This window comes from Mustela erminea, chromosome 9 (genome assembly GCF_009829155.1).
Source record: "Mustela erminea isolate mMusErm1 chromosome 9, mMusErm1.Pri, whole genome shotgun sequence".
NCBI classification, from domain to species: domain Eukaryota; kingdom Metazoa; phylum Chordata; class Mammalia; order Carnivora; family Mustelidae; genus Mustela; species Mustela erminea.
In genome coordinates this window covers 93,420,787-93,439,111 of record NC_045622.1, presented here as the reverse complement: position 1 = coordinate 93,439,111, position 18,325 = coordinate 93,420,787, and the positions used below count along the sequence as shown (strand labels likewise).

The 18,325-nt window shown below is 39.3% G+C and overlaps 1 protein-coding gene across 3 annotated transcripts in view; it reads right to left on the bottom strand.

Annotated features, from left to right (window-relative positions):
• Window positions 1–18,325, bottom strand: part of TTC17 (tetratricopeptide repeat domain 17) — a 117,554-nt gene that overhangs the window by 35,940 nt on the left and 63,289 nt on the right. For 2 of the 3 annotated variants that reach the window (XM_032360411.1, XM_032360413.1), the window contains exon 17: window positions 7,092–7,262. The exons of the other annotated variant lie outside the window; for it this stretch is intronic. In XM_032360411.1, coding sequence (XP_032216302.1) covers window positions 7,092–7,262 — 171 coding nt within the window. The remainder of the gene's footprint in view (window positions 1–7,091; window positions 7,263–18,325) is intronic. 3 annotated transcript variants of the gene reach the window in all.

Genomic DNA, 18,325 nt, shown 5'->3' with positions numbered 1-18,325 from the left:
AGGGAGGGCCAAGAGGGAGAAGCTTGAAAGTATATACTCTCACAGCCACATGTATACACACTGATGTAGACATAGGGAAGGCAGTATGTGAAGGCACTGCTCATTTCACGTGAACTAAAACAAAGAATGCATACAGGTGATATCAGCAAGTAAGATACTTAGGGAAGGTGGGTGACACTGAGGATGTCTCGGAAAGTCGGGAGCAAGATTCATTGTAAAGGGAGCCTCCTGTTTGCTAAACAGAAGAATAACACGACGAGAGCCATAATGTGGCCTATGCAGGCCAGAGTGGTAAACCCGTTGGCGTACTGAGAGATGCAGAAGGAAGACGGAGGACAGAGACCAGTTAGAGAGGTATTTCAACAATCTCTCTACAGTTCTTTAAAGAGAAGCCGGCCTAGGGTGAAGACTGCAAAAGGGGAATTCTGAAAAGGGAGGAGAAAAAGGTACATGAAGAAATTTCAGTGGACAAAAATAAAATTTGGTGGTTAAATGGATAAAATGACTGAGAATAGGGTAAGTTCAAAGATAATTTCAAGATTTCAAAGCCTAATGTGAAACGGGGAATATATGAAGTTTTAGAATCTGTGAAAGTGAAAACAATGCTATGTACAAGGATTATGGAATTAGGAGAGGGCAATGGGACTTATCATGTTGGGAATTCAGACACTTACTCGTTAATTTATTTAAGCATTTGTTGCCCATGTCCAAAAATGTGCTGAGGGCTCGTAACAGAACCAACCACCCATGGAGCTTACGGTCTAGGTTAGGATGGATGAAGAACATATCTCCAGGCACTGTCTAATTCTGGAAATACAGAATTCAGATTTGGAGAGGTCTGGATCACAGAAGGTTTTAAATTACACTTGAAGCAAGAAGAAAAAGTAAAATATTGGGATTGCTACTTGTGGGACCACTGGTATAATAGAAACTAAAAATAGATACACTAAGATCTGTATCTCTATTATTTTATCTTCTTTAACATGCACCATTTTCACACTGGAAAAAGGAAAATAAATATTATGAAGTGAAGAGACTGTGAGCACTCACAGTGAGGCTTAGATGAGTTCATGTTTTCTCACTTGGATAATCCTATCTCAGGTACTAGGAAAACTTATAGATGAGTTTGAGCCATGTTAGGTAGTCTGTCAAGAATCACAGGGACTAGGGGTGCCTGGGTGGCTCAGTGGGTTAAGAGTCTACCTTCAACTCAGGTCATGATTTCAAGGTCCTGGGATCAAGGACCCCCCCCCCCCCCCCCCCCCCCCCCCCCGCCAGGAGCCTGCTTCTCCTTCTCCCTCTGCCCCTCCCCCTGCTTGTGCTTGCACACACACACTCTCTCTCAAATAAATAAATAAATAAAATCTTAAAAAAAAAAAAATCACAGGAACTAGCAGAAGTGTTGAGAGCCAAGAGAAGTATAGGTTGTCCTCAAAAAGAAAGAAAGAAAGAAAGGAAAAGAGAAGAAGAAGGGGAGGAGGAAAGAGAAGAAAAAGAAGTCCTGCATAATCTTGCAATATTTGAGACACACCTGGAGATTCACTGGTAAGTCTGGGCACTGAAGTTTAAGGGGTTTTAAAACAGAGCACATTGATAGAAATGTGACTTGATGAAAGTGCCCAAAACCACATTAAATGAAGGACTGAGGAAACCAAAGGGACCCCATGGAAGGAACAGTAGCTGACATAGTACACACACACACACCAATCAGGCTTAAAACATTATTTTGCTAGAAATTTTCTTCTTTTTTAAAACATTTTATTTTTTGACAGAGAGGGAGAGAGTTCCAAGCAGACTCCAGGCTGAGTGTGGAGCCTGATGTGGGGCTCAATCTCACAACCCTGAGATTGGGGCCCTGAGATCATGACCTGAGCAGAAATCAAGAGTCACACACTTAACTGACCAAGCTACCCAGGAGCCCGGAAAGATTTTTTTTTTTTTTAATTCTAGAAAGATTACTTCGAGATTGGTGAAGGTACTAAGAGCCGTAACTGGAGTTGTTCAAGGAAACAAGGACATTTAGCTAAGGAAGTAAAACCATAGGGGTTAGGGTAGGTGGGAGAAGTGATCTTCAGATGTGATATTAATGAGAGACAAGACTGACTTCGTTAGCTTCAGAGGGCAGGACTGGAGATGACAAGTCACATTTCAGCTCAATATAAGGGAAGACTTCTAAAAGGTCAGAAAATGGAATGAGCTACCAAGGGAGACTGAGCTCCCTGGCCTGGAACAAAAGCCAAAGCCACACAATGACTTATTGAGGATGCTCCAGAGAGGGAGCGGGACACTGGAAGATGAGTAAAAGAAAGCGACTCTAGAGGTACCTGGGTGGCTCAGTGGGTTAAGCTGCTGCCTTCAGCTCGGGTCATGATCTCAGGGTCCTGGGATCGAGTCCCGCATTGGGCTCTCTGCTCTGCAGGGAGCCTGTTTCCCTCTCTCTCTCTCTGCCTGCCCCTCTGCCTACTTGTGATCTATCTCTGCCAAATAAATAAATAAAATCTTAAAAAAAAAAAAAGAAAGTGACTCTATTGGGTAAGAAACAGTATTAATAATCTTGGAAGAGAGATTTTATCAAGAAGAGTTTTAGAAAGCAGAGAATGAAATGAAAGGTGAGTTCTACCTTCAAAACAAAGCAGACTGACAGCAAAAAGAGGTAAAGATCACACATTTGAAGAGATGACCAGCAAAAAAAAGTCCTTCCTTCAAAATTTGACTCAAGACATCTCCAGAAAGTCTTACATGATTAATACTAATAGGCTTGAGTACTAGAATATGGTTTGTGAAGGCAAGCAAGGCACATTCTACCTCTGAGGATGATACTACAGAGATATATCTCCCTCTGGCTCATAAAATAAAAAGAATATACTGTGGAATTAGACAAATTTGGTTTCATACAAAGACTCCACCCCATAGGACCTTTAGCAATTGTCTTGAGTTCTAGTATTTACTTTAAAAGGCAGTGATCTGGTTTTGAAGTCAAGTAGACTTCCTTAAGATATCATAAGTGAACAATGGCATAATATTTAAAGCCAGTAATTGCAAAGCACAAAAGGCTTAAATGAAAAGTCAGACTAAGGTAGGTAGGGAAACCGACTTTTCAGAAAAAAACCAAAAAACCAAAAAAACAAAAAAAAAAACCCCAAAAAACAAATCATCAAATTTTCATTTGCACCACTGGTGTTTTAGCTGGGTCAGTACAGCAAGAGAAAACGGACTTTCAAGAAGATAACTCAGAAAAGCAAACAGGGAATCTTTCCTCTAACTCTTGTGGAAATGTCAAGGTTCCCTTTAACTCAACAGATGTTTATTGAGCAGATACTGTGTGTATGTATTTGTGAGGACTTTGGCTCACAAGCAGCCTCTAAATCTGGAAGCAGTAGAGTCACGCCCATGTGTGCAGAAGTGAACACTGAGCTCCGACTGTGTACCTGGCTCTAAAAGAAATGCTTCATTTAAATACTAATCACTTGAGGGATTTTGTTTGTTTGTTTTTAAATTAATGAAGTAAGGGAAGCTCAGAAAGTATAAGTAGCTTGCCCAAGATTTAACAACTAGTTGGTGTTGGTGAAAGGACATGGTAGCAAGATCTCGAACTACAAAGCCTAAGTTCTTCCTTCTACATCGAAGATTTACTGGGGAGGATTTTTGTACTAGATGATGAGGTACTAAAGCAGTGGTTTTCATATGTTAATTAGTGACACAATTTGTACCAATCCTTAGCAAAATGAAAAACATAAAAAGGATATGTATATAAAATTATAATACGCACATACAACACACACACACATCCAGATACAAATTTTTGGAGTAAGGTTGCTGACTGTCCATTTTTTGAAAAAGACTTGACCTTTATTGTGAGATTGTCTTTGTACTTTTTGACATTAAAATTTTCTTTGCTTTTATAAAATAATGATAACAGCAGATGTTAGTTTTCTTTAAAAATAACCTTACTAATTAAAAAATAAAGTTCTGATCCAACAAAGCCTCTATTTCTGAAACCTGGAGCCGAAGGGCAAAATGCATGGGATGAGTTTTAGCTCTGCTACCTACTGATGATCTCGGGCAAGAAACCCAACTTCTCTGAGTCTCAATTTTCTCATCTATAAGATGGGCTTGATAATAGTATCTATTTCATATGGTTAACACATAATTCTTAAGTTCGTAAAATATATGTTACTGAAGTGAACATATGTTTGTAAATTGTAAAGTATCATAGAAAGGGAGTGATTATCATAAGTTATTGGTTACTGGAAAGGGCTTAACTATTTGTATTTCTTTAAATTTTCCTCCAAAAATAGAATTTTCAAAAATTCTTTAATGTCTACACTTGACTTTTATTATAACACATTTTTATTATAGCACACTATTTACATTAAAAAGATGGAGTTTTTCTCACTCTGATAACCATACCGCAGGAAGCCTCCTGGTATGAACATACTAACATATCATGAATGTTGTCCCTGTGGACTTGCTTGTATCTAGGGAAAAGAAGAAGGTGCTCCCAGAATTTGACATATGGCAAAGAAAAGTTATTACTTGAGAGAGAAACCAGTCAGAGTCATTATTATACTATGGATTCAATCAGCAATCTGTAAAGGAATCCACCCTAAGAGACAGTCTGCATGATGCTGAAGGGACCTGGAAAGACCCCACCTCAGCCAAGGCAACCATATTGCCTTTCCAGTACAGGGATGGATGGAGCTCCATGGGGAACACGGGACTAAAGAAATTTAACTTAGTCACTAGGTTACAATCTATCTCAAACAATGGTATATTATTTGGAAAATGAGACAAACATCAAGATTCTGGTTGGGTTTTATCTGAATTGTCAGAAGAAAAAACACATCTAATTTGGTAGTCGTAAGTATCCTGGTCATGAGGGAGCTGTATTATATTGGAATAGGAACAGTTTGTATAAACTGAATGAAATACCCCTTATCATTACTCAGTTTCATTTGTGGTGATTCTGAGTTTATCAAGCAACCTCATGATGTCCACTTGGTTGTGTGGGTACCTGATACCAGGTAGAGACAAGAGGCTGCCAGGCACTAGAGAGTAGCAGCTCCCTTGTAAATGAATCAACTGCCTATCCAGTTTAAGAATCCATCTCTTTTGAAATGGAAAATGGAAATTAGTTTTCTTAAAGCCCAATGATTTCTGACAGAACTGATGAAACTAATTTTCTAAACCTGCAAAGGTGAAGGTCAAAACTTCCCCCTCTGAGGCCTAGCTTGCTTCTCTTGGACATCATTTTTTTTAACATACACTACTACTTAGAAGGAAACACAGATTTTGTAATTGCTAAATATGCTAATCCAACCCACACAGGAAGACAAATGCCATAATTCATTACTTTAACGAATATTTACTGTACACAGAAATGAAGTTATATAGGACGATATATAAGAAGTTCACAGTCTGATGGGAAATAAAACATGTAAGCGTGCATACTGTCTGAAATGTGCCTTGACAAAAAAGTGGGAACAAGACAGTGTATGGAGCAACTAAATGCCTGGAGACTTTTGTGACTCCTTCACAGAGGTGGTGACATTTAAGCTGAATCTTGGAGGTGCGTTAAGAGTCGTCCATATAAAGCAAAAAGCACGCAGGGGCCATTCCCAGCCTGTGCAGACATGGGAGGCTCCAACAGCATGGCATGGAGGGAAATGGTGCAAGGTTTATACATCCTGCTATGTAGAGTACTGGTAGATGGTGCACTTGGAGACAAAACTAAGGGCCAAACTGCCATGTATCCTATACTATGATACTGGATTCTTCCTATAGGTAACAGAGAGCCATGGAAAATTTTAAACATAGGCAACTTACTTGATGAGATCTGATTTTAGAAACAACTCTTCAGACACAAAATATACTGGTAATAGGGGTTACTTCTCCTTTTAAAATTTTGTACCTATTACATGTATTACCTCTCTCCTGCAAACACACACACACACTCTCTCTCTCCCTCTCCCCATACACACAGAAGTAAAGGACTGGATATTGGGAATTCAATTATGAAGCTACTGCAATTGCCCAAGCAGAAATGAAGAAAGTGCGAATTCAGGCGGTGGCAGAAGGAAATAGATGAAGAGATGAACGGATGCAACAGGTCTTGGATACAGTGGTCACTGGGGGAGTTGTGATGCCATTAACAAACAGCAGGGACATAGGAATTAGAAGCAGTTCAAGTAAAATAAAGTGAAAATGAGGACAAGTCCAATTTTGGATATGTGAGATTTGAAGTGCCTATGGCACACTGAGATAGAGACCACTAGAAAAGTGGAAATAAGTTCTAGTGTTGTAGACAACGTGCTAGCTGAAGAGAGAGATTTGGAGTCACTGTTATACTCAAAAGTATTTGAGACACAAAGAGATAAAACACAGAGTGTTAAAAAGAGGGATAAGGAAAAAAAGACCAAGGTCAAGATCCTGGGTAACCCAACAAGTAAGAGGCAAAGTAAAGAATAAGTGAAAGAAATGGAAAGAGCTGTCCTAAGGACAGGAAGAGAGCCAAGAGCAGTGATACCCCAGAAGCTGAGAGGAGAAGGAAAAAGTTTCAAGGAGAGGGGAGTTGTGCGTAGATCCAAATACAGCAAAGTGGTTAAGAAGGATGAGTACTACAAAGTCATTCATTTTAGCAATTATGCATTGACTGATAATGTCAAGAACAGTTCAGTACAGCATAGCTCAAAATGTGGTCATGGAATGGACCTTTAGGAGAGGGCCTGGTACGTATGTCTATTATTCCGAATCTTTAAATATTACTGGGTTAGTGTAAATATAAGTTATCTTGCCTTTTTTCAATGGCTTGCTCAGTAGACTGCTGATATTAAGAAGAAAGACTTGTATATAAATGAATCAAATTTGTCCGAGCAAAACAAGACATGGAGGTGAAAGAGAAAGAAGTGTGAAGAGCTCTTTCACACACTAGCCTGTCTTCTACCTCACACCTGAGGGTCACCCTTGTGATTCTACAAATATAATGAGTGGCTGTTAAAAGAAGGAAACTATTTAGAGTAAAGAAAAGCCTAAACTCAAAGCCTGAGAGTTGATTTTACCCCAGAAGCACAGCTCAGGTCAAATCAACTTACTTTCAAGTCTAAGGGCATCTGAGTCCCTCCCTGAATTCTCAACAGAGAGTACAGGCTCCTCCTCTGTTCCTGTCTCAGAGGGCTCTTCTTCGGCAGCATCCAGTGACTGTGAGTTGTCAAAATATTTCTGTTTGTCATGGCTGTTGTCCAGGGTTTTCTCATGACAATTACCTCAATGACAAGAGACACAGAGACAGCATATTAGAAACATCTCTCTTAGGTAGTCCCAAGGCTCAAGGTCTTCAAGCAGCAGGAAGAGCAAAAAGATGATGGTGTCAGTTTTTCTCCCGCAGGACATACAAAAATCAGTGAGCTGGAGCACCACGAGCCAGATCTTTATTGTGACTCAAGATTTTGCACTGAAGTTCAAGTTTCACCTGCTAGGCCAGCATAAGAACCAAGTGTTTGGGGGAAAAATTATGATAACAAAGATCAATTCCCAAGATCTCACTGCATTTACAATGAATGACTGTGAAATATTTCTTTGAAAGTCGGAAACATCACAAAAAAGTAAGTCTCCTTCTGTTTGTCTTTCAAGGGCGAGAAATGACCAATTAGTACCCGAATAAGTCTGGAGATGGATGAACTATAGCAGAGAAATATATCCATTCTCAAATCACAAAATATAATATCCATTTTCGAGGCCTCCAAATGAAAGATACATCAAAAGAAAAAGGATTATAAATTAAAAATCAAGGACTTAAAGAGGGATGGTCGTGGCCGAGAATCCATGTGTAAGACCGCAACATCACAAAGACGTGCATTATTCTTTTGGAAAACGAATTCTGCTCATGTAAAGATATACTTTAGTGTAAAATGTCACATCTGGAATGTAATTGTTGCATTCTCTGTTACTTTCTGCTATGCACAGGGAGCCTGACCTCTTACTACAGTTTTGCCATTGAGTTGAAGAGCCTTGACCCTCTTAGGGTTTGTGTGTTTATATGGATAAAGAGCCACTGCCCTGCTCCACCTGATGGCCATTCTCTGAGTAGGGGAATGTGGTACTAGGTTGGTGTGTCTGATGCGCCAGTGATCTGCCAGCTGAGCAGGACTCCTCTTCCTCTTACATTTGATGTGCACTGTCATGAACCATGTATGTTCAGTGGAAGCCTACACATCTCTCCTCTCGCAGGACAATTCCTCCAGTAAGAGAATCTAAGTAACTTCCCTCCTTTACCAGAACCTTCAAACATGCTCTACAGGTTCATTATTAATAGAAAATTGTCCCAAAGAGATGTATGTAGCCAATTAAGCTCTCTCTGCAGCAATGGAAGTACAAGAAGTCTCTTTCTGGATTTGAAGATTCCCTTTTAGATTTCATAATTGAGGAAAGCACTTCTCATACCATTTCTGTTATTGTGCCAGGAACACATAACCTTTCCCAACTTATGGAGTTTGCAGTAAGGGAACTGCATGCTTAAGGAGTTACTTTTATTTTCCAGTTCTACACTCACACATCTGAGGCTACCATATTTAAATAAGGTTACGTCAGAAACCGAATTTTTTTGTTTCAGAGGAGCTTTACCTCTTAAGAAGCTCACAAGCAACTTGAGAAGACAGTAAATACAAGACAACAAACAATAATGAGGTAGCATACTGTGCCAAGTAGGTGCTTCAGAGAATAAGCTTTGAGCAGGTAAACCCTAATTTTGAGAAAAAGGTAGTATAGGACTTACAGGGATAGGGAATTACAAGGAAGGACTTACAGTATGGGGAATTACAAGAAAGGGAGCCAGGATCTCCTGAGTGCTTTGTATTTTTTCTTTGACTTACCCCTCAAAAATGCCTTGTGAAATAACTGATTTTCATTGTACAGATAAGGAAACTGAGTCTCAGTGAAATCAAGTAACTTGCCTAAGGTGAAGCAATAAGTGGTAGATCTGAGATTTCAATCAGTTCTATCCTACTAGAAAGCCTCTTGGCTTTCCAACAGTCAATGCCACCTCTTTAGCAGAAATGAGAAGGTGGCACCGTATGCAGGAAGGAATTACGTGTTGAGCGAAGCAACAGGCACAGCAGTTCTCGTTTGTGTTTGGGAAACGATGAGAACCAGTTTGAGAGATGGAAGGTTATGTGGTGGGCTGTGTGTGTGCGCCCATCAAAGGTTGACAGGAAAGATGCCATGATCAATGCCAGTCATTCTTCAAATTCCTCTGTGAGAGAACAGAAGTAGAGGATCAGTTTCTGCTTCTGTCTTTACCATTGGGTATGTGCAGGTAAGTATGGGGAAGCTATGCGTGGAGCATTAAAATAAAGTAGTGACAACAAACAATTGTACACACCCAACTAACTAAAACTGACTATGAAGAACATCACAATTCCTAGCGACAACTCTTAACTGGGATATAAATAAGCATGATGATTAAAGACATAAAATAATGATGACAATGAGGTTGAGGATTTTCAAACATACATTATTCCTAGTGACTGTTCTCTGCTTTCAGCTTTGGTGAGTTTGCCTCTAAAGCATTCTGCACCGGGACACAGGCTGAGAGAAACAATGTTACAAAGACAAAGGACAAACCTTAAACACTGGGACCCAGTAAAATTCTGTGTTTTCTGCAATTGATTTCCTCCTCCAACCTCTGCCTCTCTGATTCTTCTCTCCCACTCTTCTCATTATGAAAATTTAATTGGTTTCATCTTTTTAAATGTCTGTAATATTTAAAAATGCCTCATAGGTAATTTATAAGATATGATGTGCATAAGATCCTGAAGCTAAAATTAGTCCTGCATGACCTCAAACCCAGACGCCTTCTTGAAGGAAGCCTTGTGCATTCTAAGAATGTCTTGTCCTCCAACTCAGGAAATTGGGGCCAACTTCTCCGAGAGGGAGGGCAGGAGAGGGGATTAGGGAGAATTGGGAATAAAAAGGAATAAGAAGTTTATGCTATAGTATTTGTTCCAAGTAGGCAGAACCAAAATGATCAGGTAAAAGCTATATGCTTTAAGGATTCACTTTGATTTTCAAGTTAGAGCTGTTAATATTAATTTCCTTAGCCTGACAGTTAAAGACAGACTGGTTCAGCCTTCTGTTGTGATTTACATAATTATCTAGGCTAATAATAAAAAGCCAAATTGCCTATTTTTTAAATTGCTCCTTCCGGTTGTCTGAAGGAGAACTGAAACACTTCAGAAAGAAGTAAAGTTTCTATTCTTTGGGCTGCAGTATAAGTCTACTCTAGCTCAAAGGGGAACTAAAAAAAGTTGTCTATATAGAAAAATTGTCACTTGTCTTCCCAGCAGAGGTGGAGATGATGTCCTTATTAAAGAAACACAGGAAAATGTTGGCGAAAGAAAAATGGAAAGATACATAAAAGTAACAAGTCATCTTCCATGCATATGACTACTATTTTTTGCTGATGCAGAAATGAGATTTTGTGTCTTAGACTAACCTTGTGAGGTAGGATTTCTTTCTATCTTTTTTTTTTTTCCTAAGGAACTACATGATTTAAATGAAATGCTTTGGATAACAAGGTCCCAAGTGAAAAAGGAAGCACTTTTCTGTGCTATACTGCTGTGCTATATACTTGCTTGCAAAGCATTTAGCATCTAATTCAAATCCTGACAGTTCGGTTTTTCTTGGAAGTAGGCAACTACACAGCAATACCAACTAAGCATAAAACTCCAGGTAGGGTATGTCTGATTCTGGAATTGCTATGCGATCTTAGACATATCAACATCCTTTTTCTGTGGCTAGAATATTGTCTGCATAAACTGAATTATTAATAGTAACCTATCCTACAAGGGTGTTCTGGAAAACAACTAGATATTTAATATATCGTGTCAAAGCATTAAGTCTCCTAAGCAAAGGCACAATTTATCCTGTGGCTAAACAGGTTTTCAGAGTAAACTAAGTTCTCAGGAATACCTATCATTACGAAGGCTGAGGAAATCTCCTATCTTCTCATAATTCTGTCTACAGAGGGCCCAGAAGAATACTTATTTTCTAGAATGCGTAACCACTTACTCTTTAAAAAACATGCTTACCTTCTGAATCTTTTAAGTTGCAAGCCATTCCTGGCTGGGTACTTTTAGGATCCTTTAGGATTAGTTATAACAAAGAAATGCCACAAATAAATTGAGAGGAATCAGCTTTGAAAGAGCCACATAACTAGAGCTAGTCAAGAAGAACTAATAAAGGCTCATGTAGTTCTGTTAGCCTAGAGCATCGTGGCTAAGAGCCCAGATGAGCCAGCCTAAACGAGTTCCAATCCTGTTTCTACTACTTTCGAGCTGCATACAGCAGGGCAAGTTACTTTAACTCTTTTTGTGTATCAGTTTCTTCATCTGCAAATGGAGCTTCATGGTAGTGCCCACCTCACAGAGTTGCTAAGATTCAATTTAAGAAGTGAGACCATGGCCTAGCACATGGTGAGCTATTACTGTTGTCTCTCTGAAAAGGTGCAAAGAAATAAATTATCCCAATGTCATCTCTTCTACCAAGGCCTTCCAGCCCATCTCAATCTCTGTATGAGCTACTGGCTCTAGAAGTCATCAGGGGATCTGCCTCATTTCAGTGCCAGTGTTATGTGTGTGTGTGTGTGTGTGTAAGAGATGATGAAGGCAGTACAGAGTTCACTTCTACTGGGCTTTTAGAAGAAAACAGCAACTAATTCAGATTCAACTGCTTGGCATATCTGAATCCTAAAATACTTAGCACATTTAGAATTTTGCCTCAGTCTGCTCTATGTTCTCTGAATTCATAGCCTTACAATATGAAAAGAGACCACAGATCTGCTGTTCAGTTAAATTAACACTTACCTCTCTGCACCCCACAATGTGTGTTATATTGTGACATTATTAAAGGTTGGCGCCAGTCTTCTTCCAAATTTTTCTTGCTTGAACATACTTTCCCCCATGCAACAAATAATGTAATACTCCTATGCTTCCTATTATATAATGACTTTTTTCTAAGGCATAAATAACAAACTGATTTATAATAGGAACTAGAATTTGAATTTGAATTTTATGTTGCTGAAGGCAAAGTAACAGATGTTAGAAAAATGGCCTTTCTGAACAGTGGAATATTCTAAAGATATCCTTACTATCCCTGTTCTAACTGGATTATATTATACTCTAAGGTCTCCTTTCTTATGCCTATAAGAAAAGTTACCTTACAGGAGGCATTCTGGTACATTCAACTAAATATAAGGTACCCGGGTGGAAAATACAGGTAACACTGTCCCCTTAATAGACATGAGCGTATTACAGTATTTATCTTTCTCCTTATCTTTCTACTCAACTCCACTCAATATATATAACATTCTTTTTCTGTATATAGGTAACACCGTGAAAGTTTTATTATAATTTTAGATAACTCAAAGCTTCATATTTCCCTAGTAAGATAATCTTTTAGAAAAGGTAGTAAAATAAATCACGAAGTGAACAGAAGTCTATCTTTCAGTTGCTCACCATGCTATGCAAAGTTACTTTAAAAATACTAGCAGGAAATGTTAACCGTGGGTGTTAGGTGGGGCTTGGTACCATACAAAGTAATAAGCCTATCTGATGAAGAAAGAAACCTTTCCGGGAATAGGTATCTTTAAGATTTCCACTTCCAGAGGTTGTGACAGAGGTCCTATAGATCTCCTAGAAAAGCATTCCACAGTATGAATTCAAATCTGGTCTTAGTGGCAGCCTTTCTGTATACACTTGAGCCAATCAACTTACTTCTGTGTCTAGGTTCTTTATCTGAAATGAGAGCACTCCTGAGACACAGCACTGGTGAAACCACCAGGAAGAGGGGCATTGGAGCTCCCTGGGTCTGGGTGAGACCTAACTTGCTGATGACCACGCTGGAGATAGCAGTGAGGTTGCCTCACCTCCTTTGCCCTGTGCTGCCCTCTACTTAAGAAAGACAAGAGAAATCATTTCGACAGAAGTACTGGCTCCTCAGACTGGTTCTCATTCAGCAATTACTGCCAAAGAAAATTCTTTGTGGGAGGTTTAAAGTAATGGTTATGTACTGACTGACCTTAAAAGTGCAATGCCAGATAGAAAACAAACCATATTAAAGAAATTAGCAACCTCGGAATTATACAGGCTTTCCCTCCTGGTGAGGTGAATGAGTCAGAAGCAAGTTCAAAAAAGAAAAACTAAGGAAAGGCTGTGAACTCAAATACAAGTGTATGTGTGTGGGGTGTATGTATGTGTGTGTGTGTTTTCCTTTTACTATACATTACAGGTCTGAAGTCTATGCTGGGGACCACTTGGTCCACATATGGGAGGGCAGGCAGTCTGCTTTGCCTAGGGATTCAAGTCTGCACTGCTTTGTGTAGACTTAAATTCCCAACCTCCCTTTAGAGGAGAAAAATGAGAGCTGGATGTAAATCTGGCCTGTCTTCCCATGGGGCCTTCTCTTAAGTGACTGTGGCATAGAGGGCAGAGGCAGCCAGTTGAGACATAGATACCATAACCTGTGGTCTGTGGAAATAACTCCAGTGATGGAATCCAAACTCTTGGCAGCTACTGTTTCCTTTAGATATGTGAAGAATCAGATTTGATCTCTAAACAAGGGAATTTAAACATTCACCAAAAGTTTACTATGAAAGATTTTCCCATGCAGATAGTACACTAAAGAAGAAAGCTAGTTAATTGCCACAGCAGCTAGTCGTCGTCGTGGTCGTGATCTTAGTAGTAGTCTTAGTCACAGTATTTAAATCTCTGGGTTAGTTCAGCTGAGGCAAACTTGTTTCAGGCAAGTGCGCTGGGTTTCTAAACCCAACAGGTTTTCTCTGATTTACTGATTTACCCATAAATGATAGTTTTCCCATGAGGGTCAACAAGGACATATGTTTGTAACTTTCATTGAAAACAGTACATACATGGCGCGAGAGAATGCAGGCTCTAGGGCATGTCAGCTCCTAGTGGACAAGAGAGACAGTATGATTCCTTTCGTCTTCTCTCCCTCCTATGGTGTGGGAGCCGCAGACTTTAAAAGAAGATCTGTATCTATATATGTATATTGAGTGGGGGTTTGGTGTAAAGCATTCTGGGTAAATGGTGGGTGGACAGAAGTTAATTACTCTTTATTACTAGGTATTCTCAGTAGTTCAAACTTGAAATATCACCAGCTAGTTTGTCATTTAAGTACATTCTATGTGCTAATCAATAGGGGGCGGGGCGCAGAATGTATGGTGGGTCAGAGTACAAAAATGAAAAAAGGACTGGTCCCTGCTCTCAATGAGCTGAAGAAGCCTTGTAGGAGAGTTGTGTCTCAAACACAAATAAATATAATGGCAAGACACAGGAGCTGAAGGAGAGGAACAGGTAGAATGATTAGTTACAGATTACTTATAACTAAGGGCTTGGGTAAGGCATATGGCAGAGGTGGACCTTGAAGGATGGGTGAGATTGGGATTTTTGTAGAGGGGAAGGGCATGATGGAGGGGGAGGAGGAGGAGCTGCAGAAAACATGAGCAAACACATGGATCCGGGGAAGTGGGATGTGTATAGTAAAGGAAACAGGCTATCCACAGTATTATCCTCCTATATTACGGTTACAATTTCCATTGACTTAGCCAGAAGCAGAAAGATATTAAAGTATTTATGTGGTCAGTGAGCTTAAATCCAGCACCTCTATTTGAGGCAACCACACATAATTGAGTTGATTTCACTCAATTCTTAATAGTCAGAATAAGCCTACAAAGAGGTGGTGGGGGAGGGGCTTAGATTTCCTAGCTACCCACAACCCTCAGGGTTTATCATTTGCCTCTCCCTTCTCCTGCTTCAAGTGAATGGTCACCTGCTGGTGTTGAGGAAAGGAAACTAGCAGGAAAATCAACAGACCTTAACTCTGGTTCTCTTCCTCAAAATACAAATGAAGCCACAGAGAGAGCACAGCGGGGAAGGGACCTACCATCAGAAGCACTTGCTGGGCATATCAGGATTGCCCTTTTCCCTATTGCAAGGGTATTAGGCCAGGTCAAGCCTTATAAGATCTCAAAAACTACTTGGTCTTTTTTTATTCCTCATGGTAAGTGAATCATAAGGATGTCTTTATTTATTTATTTATTTATTTTAAATGGCTTTTTTTTTTTTTTGAAATATTTTATTTATTTATTTGACAGAGACCACAAGTAGGCAGAGAAGCAGGCAGAGAGAGGAGGAAGCAGGCTCCCTGCTGAGCAGAGAGCCCCATGTGGGGCTTGATCCCAGACCCTGGGATCATGACCTGAGCCGAAGGCAGAGGCTTAACCCACTGAGCCACCCAGGCGCCCCCATAAGGATGTCTTTAAAGGAGAACTCAAGACCCTAGTTATTCTAGAATCGATAAGGACTTGAACGTAGTAATATCTCACAGGACTCATATGTGAAAACGAAGAGCATTAGCAATTGTCCTTTTCATTGGTATGGGTAGTGAGTATATTTAAACCAAGGATCTTTTGGTTTCGTTTTGTTTTATTTAAAAGGCCACCTAAGTCCCTCCACCGTGGAACATTTTAAGGAGGGCCTTGTGGATTTCAAGAAACAAAGTTCCTTAGTTGCCTGATGGCAGACACCACTTCGTGGGTATCAGATTAAGACAAGCACCTTGATTAGAGCATATCTAAGTATATATATAACCAATGCACTAAATCAAGTAAAAAGCATGGAGAAATAAATGGTGCTATCACACTTTTTCCTTTTGCTTTATGTCACCAAATACAAGTCACCTGCAGGCATTCACCTTGGTGGCCACTTTGCACATAATAACATGGTTTCTAAGACCTTACCTTTTCCAATTTTTAACATTTATGCTTTTTAGGCAGTGAAAGAGATAGGGAATTGTTTAATTTTTTTGTTCATGTTGGGTTTTTCCCTAGCTATATTTCACACTGCCAAGGGAAACCCGGCTATGTTATTAGAAGCTTGGCGGGAATAGGAACATCTGATCAACAAATGGTACACTATCAACTGCCACGGACCTCCAGCTCTTTTTCCTGAAATTTGATATGCTTGTAATTTTTTTTTATAATAATCACTTTGGATATGCGATCTGACTGGGTTGTTAACCTGTGTCTGATAGCTAAAAAGGTTTAAATTGCTTTGGGTTTGACAAATTTCAAATGGTGAATTTAGGCTTGTTATTATAAAAAGCAATTAAATGAGAAGATAAATCCAAAGCTATGAAATTTAAATTTCTCCTGCATTTTCAAGATCATAACCAAATAAACCTTGCTGACTAAGAAAAAGTTAAGAGATGGGATGCTTGGGTGGCTCAGTCAGTTAAGCATCTGCCTTCGGCTTGGGTCGTGATCCCAGGAGTCCTGGGCAAGTCCTACATCAGGCTCTTTGCTCAGCAGGAAGCCTACTTCTCCTCCTGCCTGCTGCTCTCACTGCTTGTACTCTCCCTCTCTCTGACAAATAAATAAATAAAATACATTAAAAAAAAAAGTTAAGAAATTTTCTTGGTCAAAGAGCATGGTAGTTTAGTATGAAATACTATCTGACTACTAGTAATTACAACACTGGAAGAAAAAAGGCGGAAAAAAAACCAAAGCCAGCATTCCACATACACATATATACGCCAGAGAGCCTCAGTCATACATATTTTAAAACTAACTAATGTTCTTTTGTAGTGATTATCAGTTTTAACTGCTTTATTTCCATCAAGCCATGAAACTGAGTAGAAATCATTCAATGATTAAATTTGTAAAAGGGTTTAAAGACTTAGTGCTAATAGTGTTAAAAATTTCAAAGCTGGGAATTCACCTCAAATGGCTGGCTGATAGAGCACAGAAAGAACTTACAGAGGCACAAATCACTTAAAAAAAAAAAAAAGAGAGAGAGCTCATTCCACCAACGCAGAATGGACTTCCAGTGTGTGTGTATGTGTGTGTGCATACGCACGTGTGTGGGTGCACAAGTTCTGAATCAGAATAATCTTTTTGAAGGAGAAGAGTCGTGCAAATGCTTCCTATATAGGATGGCAAAATAGCTCTAAAAACATCACCAACAATGAACGGAAGCTGAAATTTAAAAAGAATGACAGCAACCAATCAACTTGCCTAACTTACAGGATTAGCTGCCTTCAGTTCTTATCAGGAGACTGATCTACAACTGCAGTCACAAACCATATTAAAAGTACCTTGTTCAATCATTACTAAGGGCTAGATTAAACAGACCCCATGTTGCTCATCCTTACTATCTTCTCATAGATGTGCAATCACTTTGTCCATAGTGATCTAAGTGTAGGAAATTACAGTGAGCTCCTGATGTACGAGGGAGCCTACATACGAAGAAAGATGTCGAAGTATAACTTCCCAACCCTATCTGTAGGTAAGTGATCATAAAATAGGATTAATGATGCAATCCAGTGGGTATCCTCAAACTATACAAAGAGCAGAAAGGAGGCAGAACTGTGTTCTAAACTTACTTTAGTACCCCAAAATATGACTGACTTCCGTTAGGAGACTCAAGATAGTAACCCTAATACTGGTGGAGACCATTTGCACACCTCAAGTGTCAAGCTCAGCAATTCAGAGATATTATAAATTTATTTTTAGACCAGTGAATAAAAGTATTCCGTAACTGAGTAACAATCTCCACTGACGTCAAGCAGTGCTACGGAAATGTCTATACTGACGGCTCAGTTGCTACCCTCAGTCTCCGTCCTCCCAGAGTATCACAGACAAGGCAGTGCTGATTCAGTTCCGACAGACCACTGGGAGCAGAGAAAATCACGTGCTGTGATATTACATGCTGAGGTCTGAACGCCCTCCTGATAAATGCCCCCTTTTTTCACTCCCCTGGCAAAATTTTTTGTTTTATTTCAAACATAGTTACTTTTTCAATCTTTCTAACAGGTGAATTTTAAAAATCTTCCTTATTTGTATCCTATTAATATGTTTCTAAAGAATATTTCTTGGAATCATTATCTACTCGCTTTAAAGTTATTTTAGTCACTGAGTGACAGGCTGAAACATGAGTTATAATTTAGAAACTATGGCAATAGCTCTAAAAGTAAGAGCTCATTTTAACACTTCTATTATCCTAAGCTTTATTCTTATTGTTTTAGTGTAGCTATCTCCCCATTTTACAGAAAATACTTTTGATAAAATGAAGTCACCAATGACTTCTTAAACTGTTAAGCCCAGGGCGTTCCACACTCTTCATCTGCCAACTACTGCCATGATTTTTCCATAGGTACTGGCACCACTGTTTATGTAATGTTTTTCTTTAAACGGATTCACTGTATAATCTTAGATCATGTTAAAATGAGAAATCAATACCACTATTCATGAATC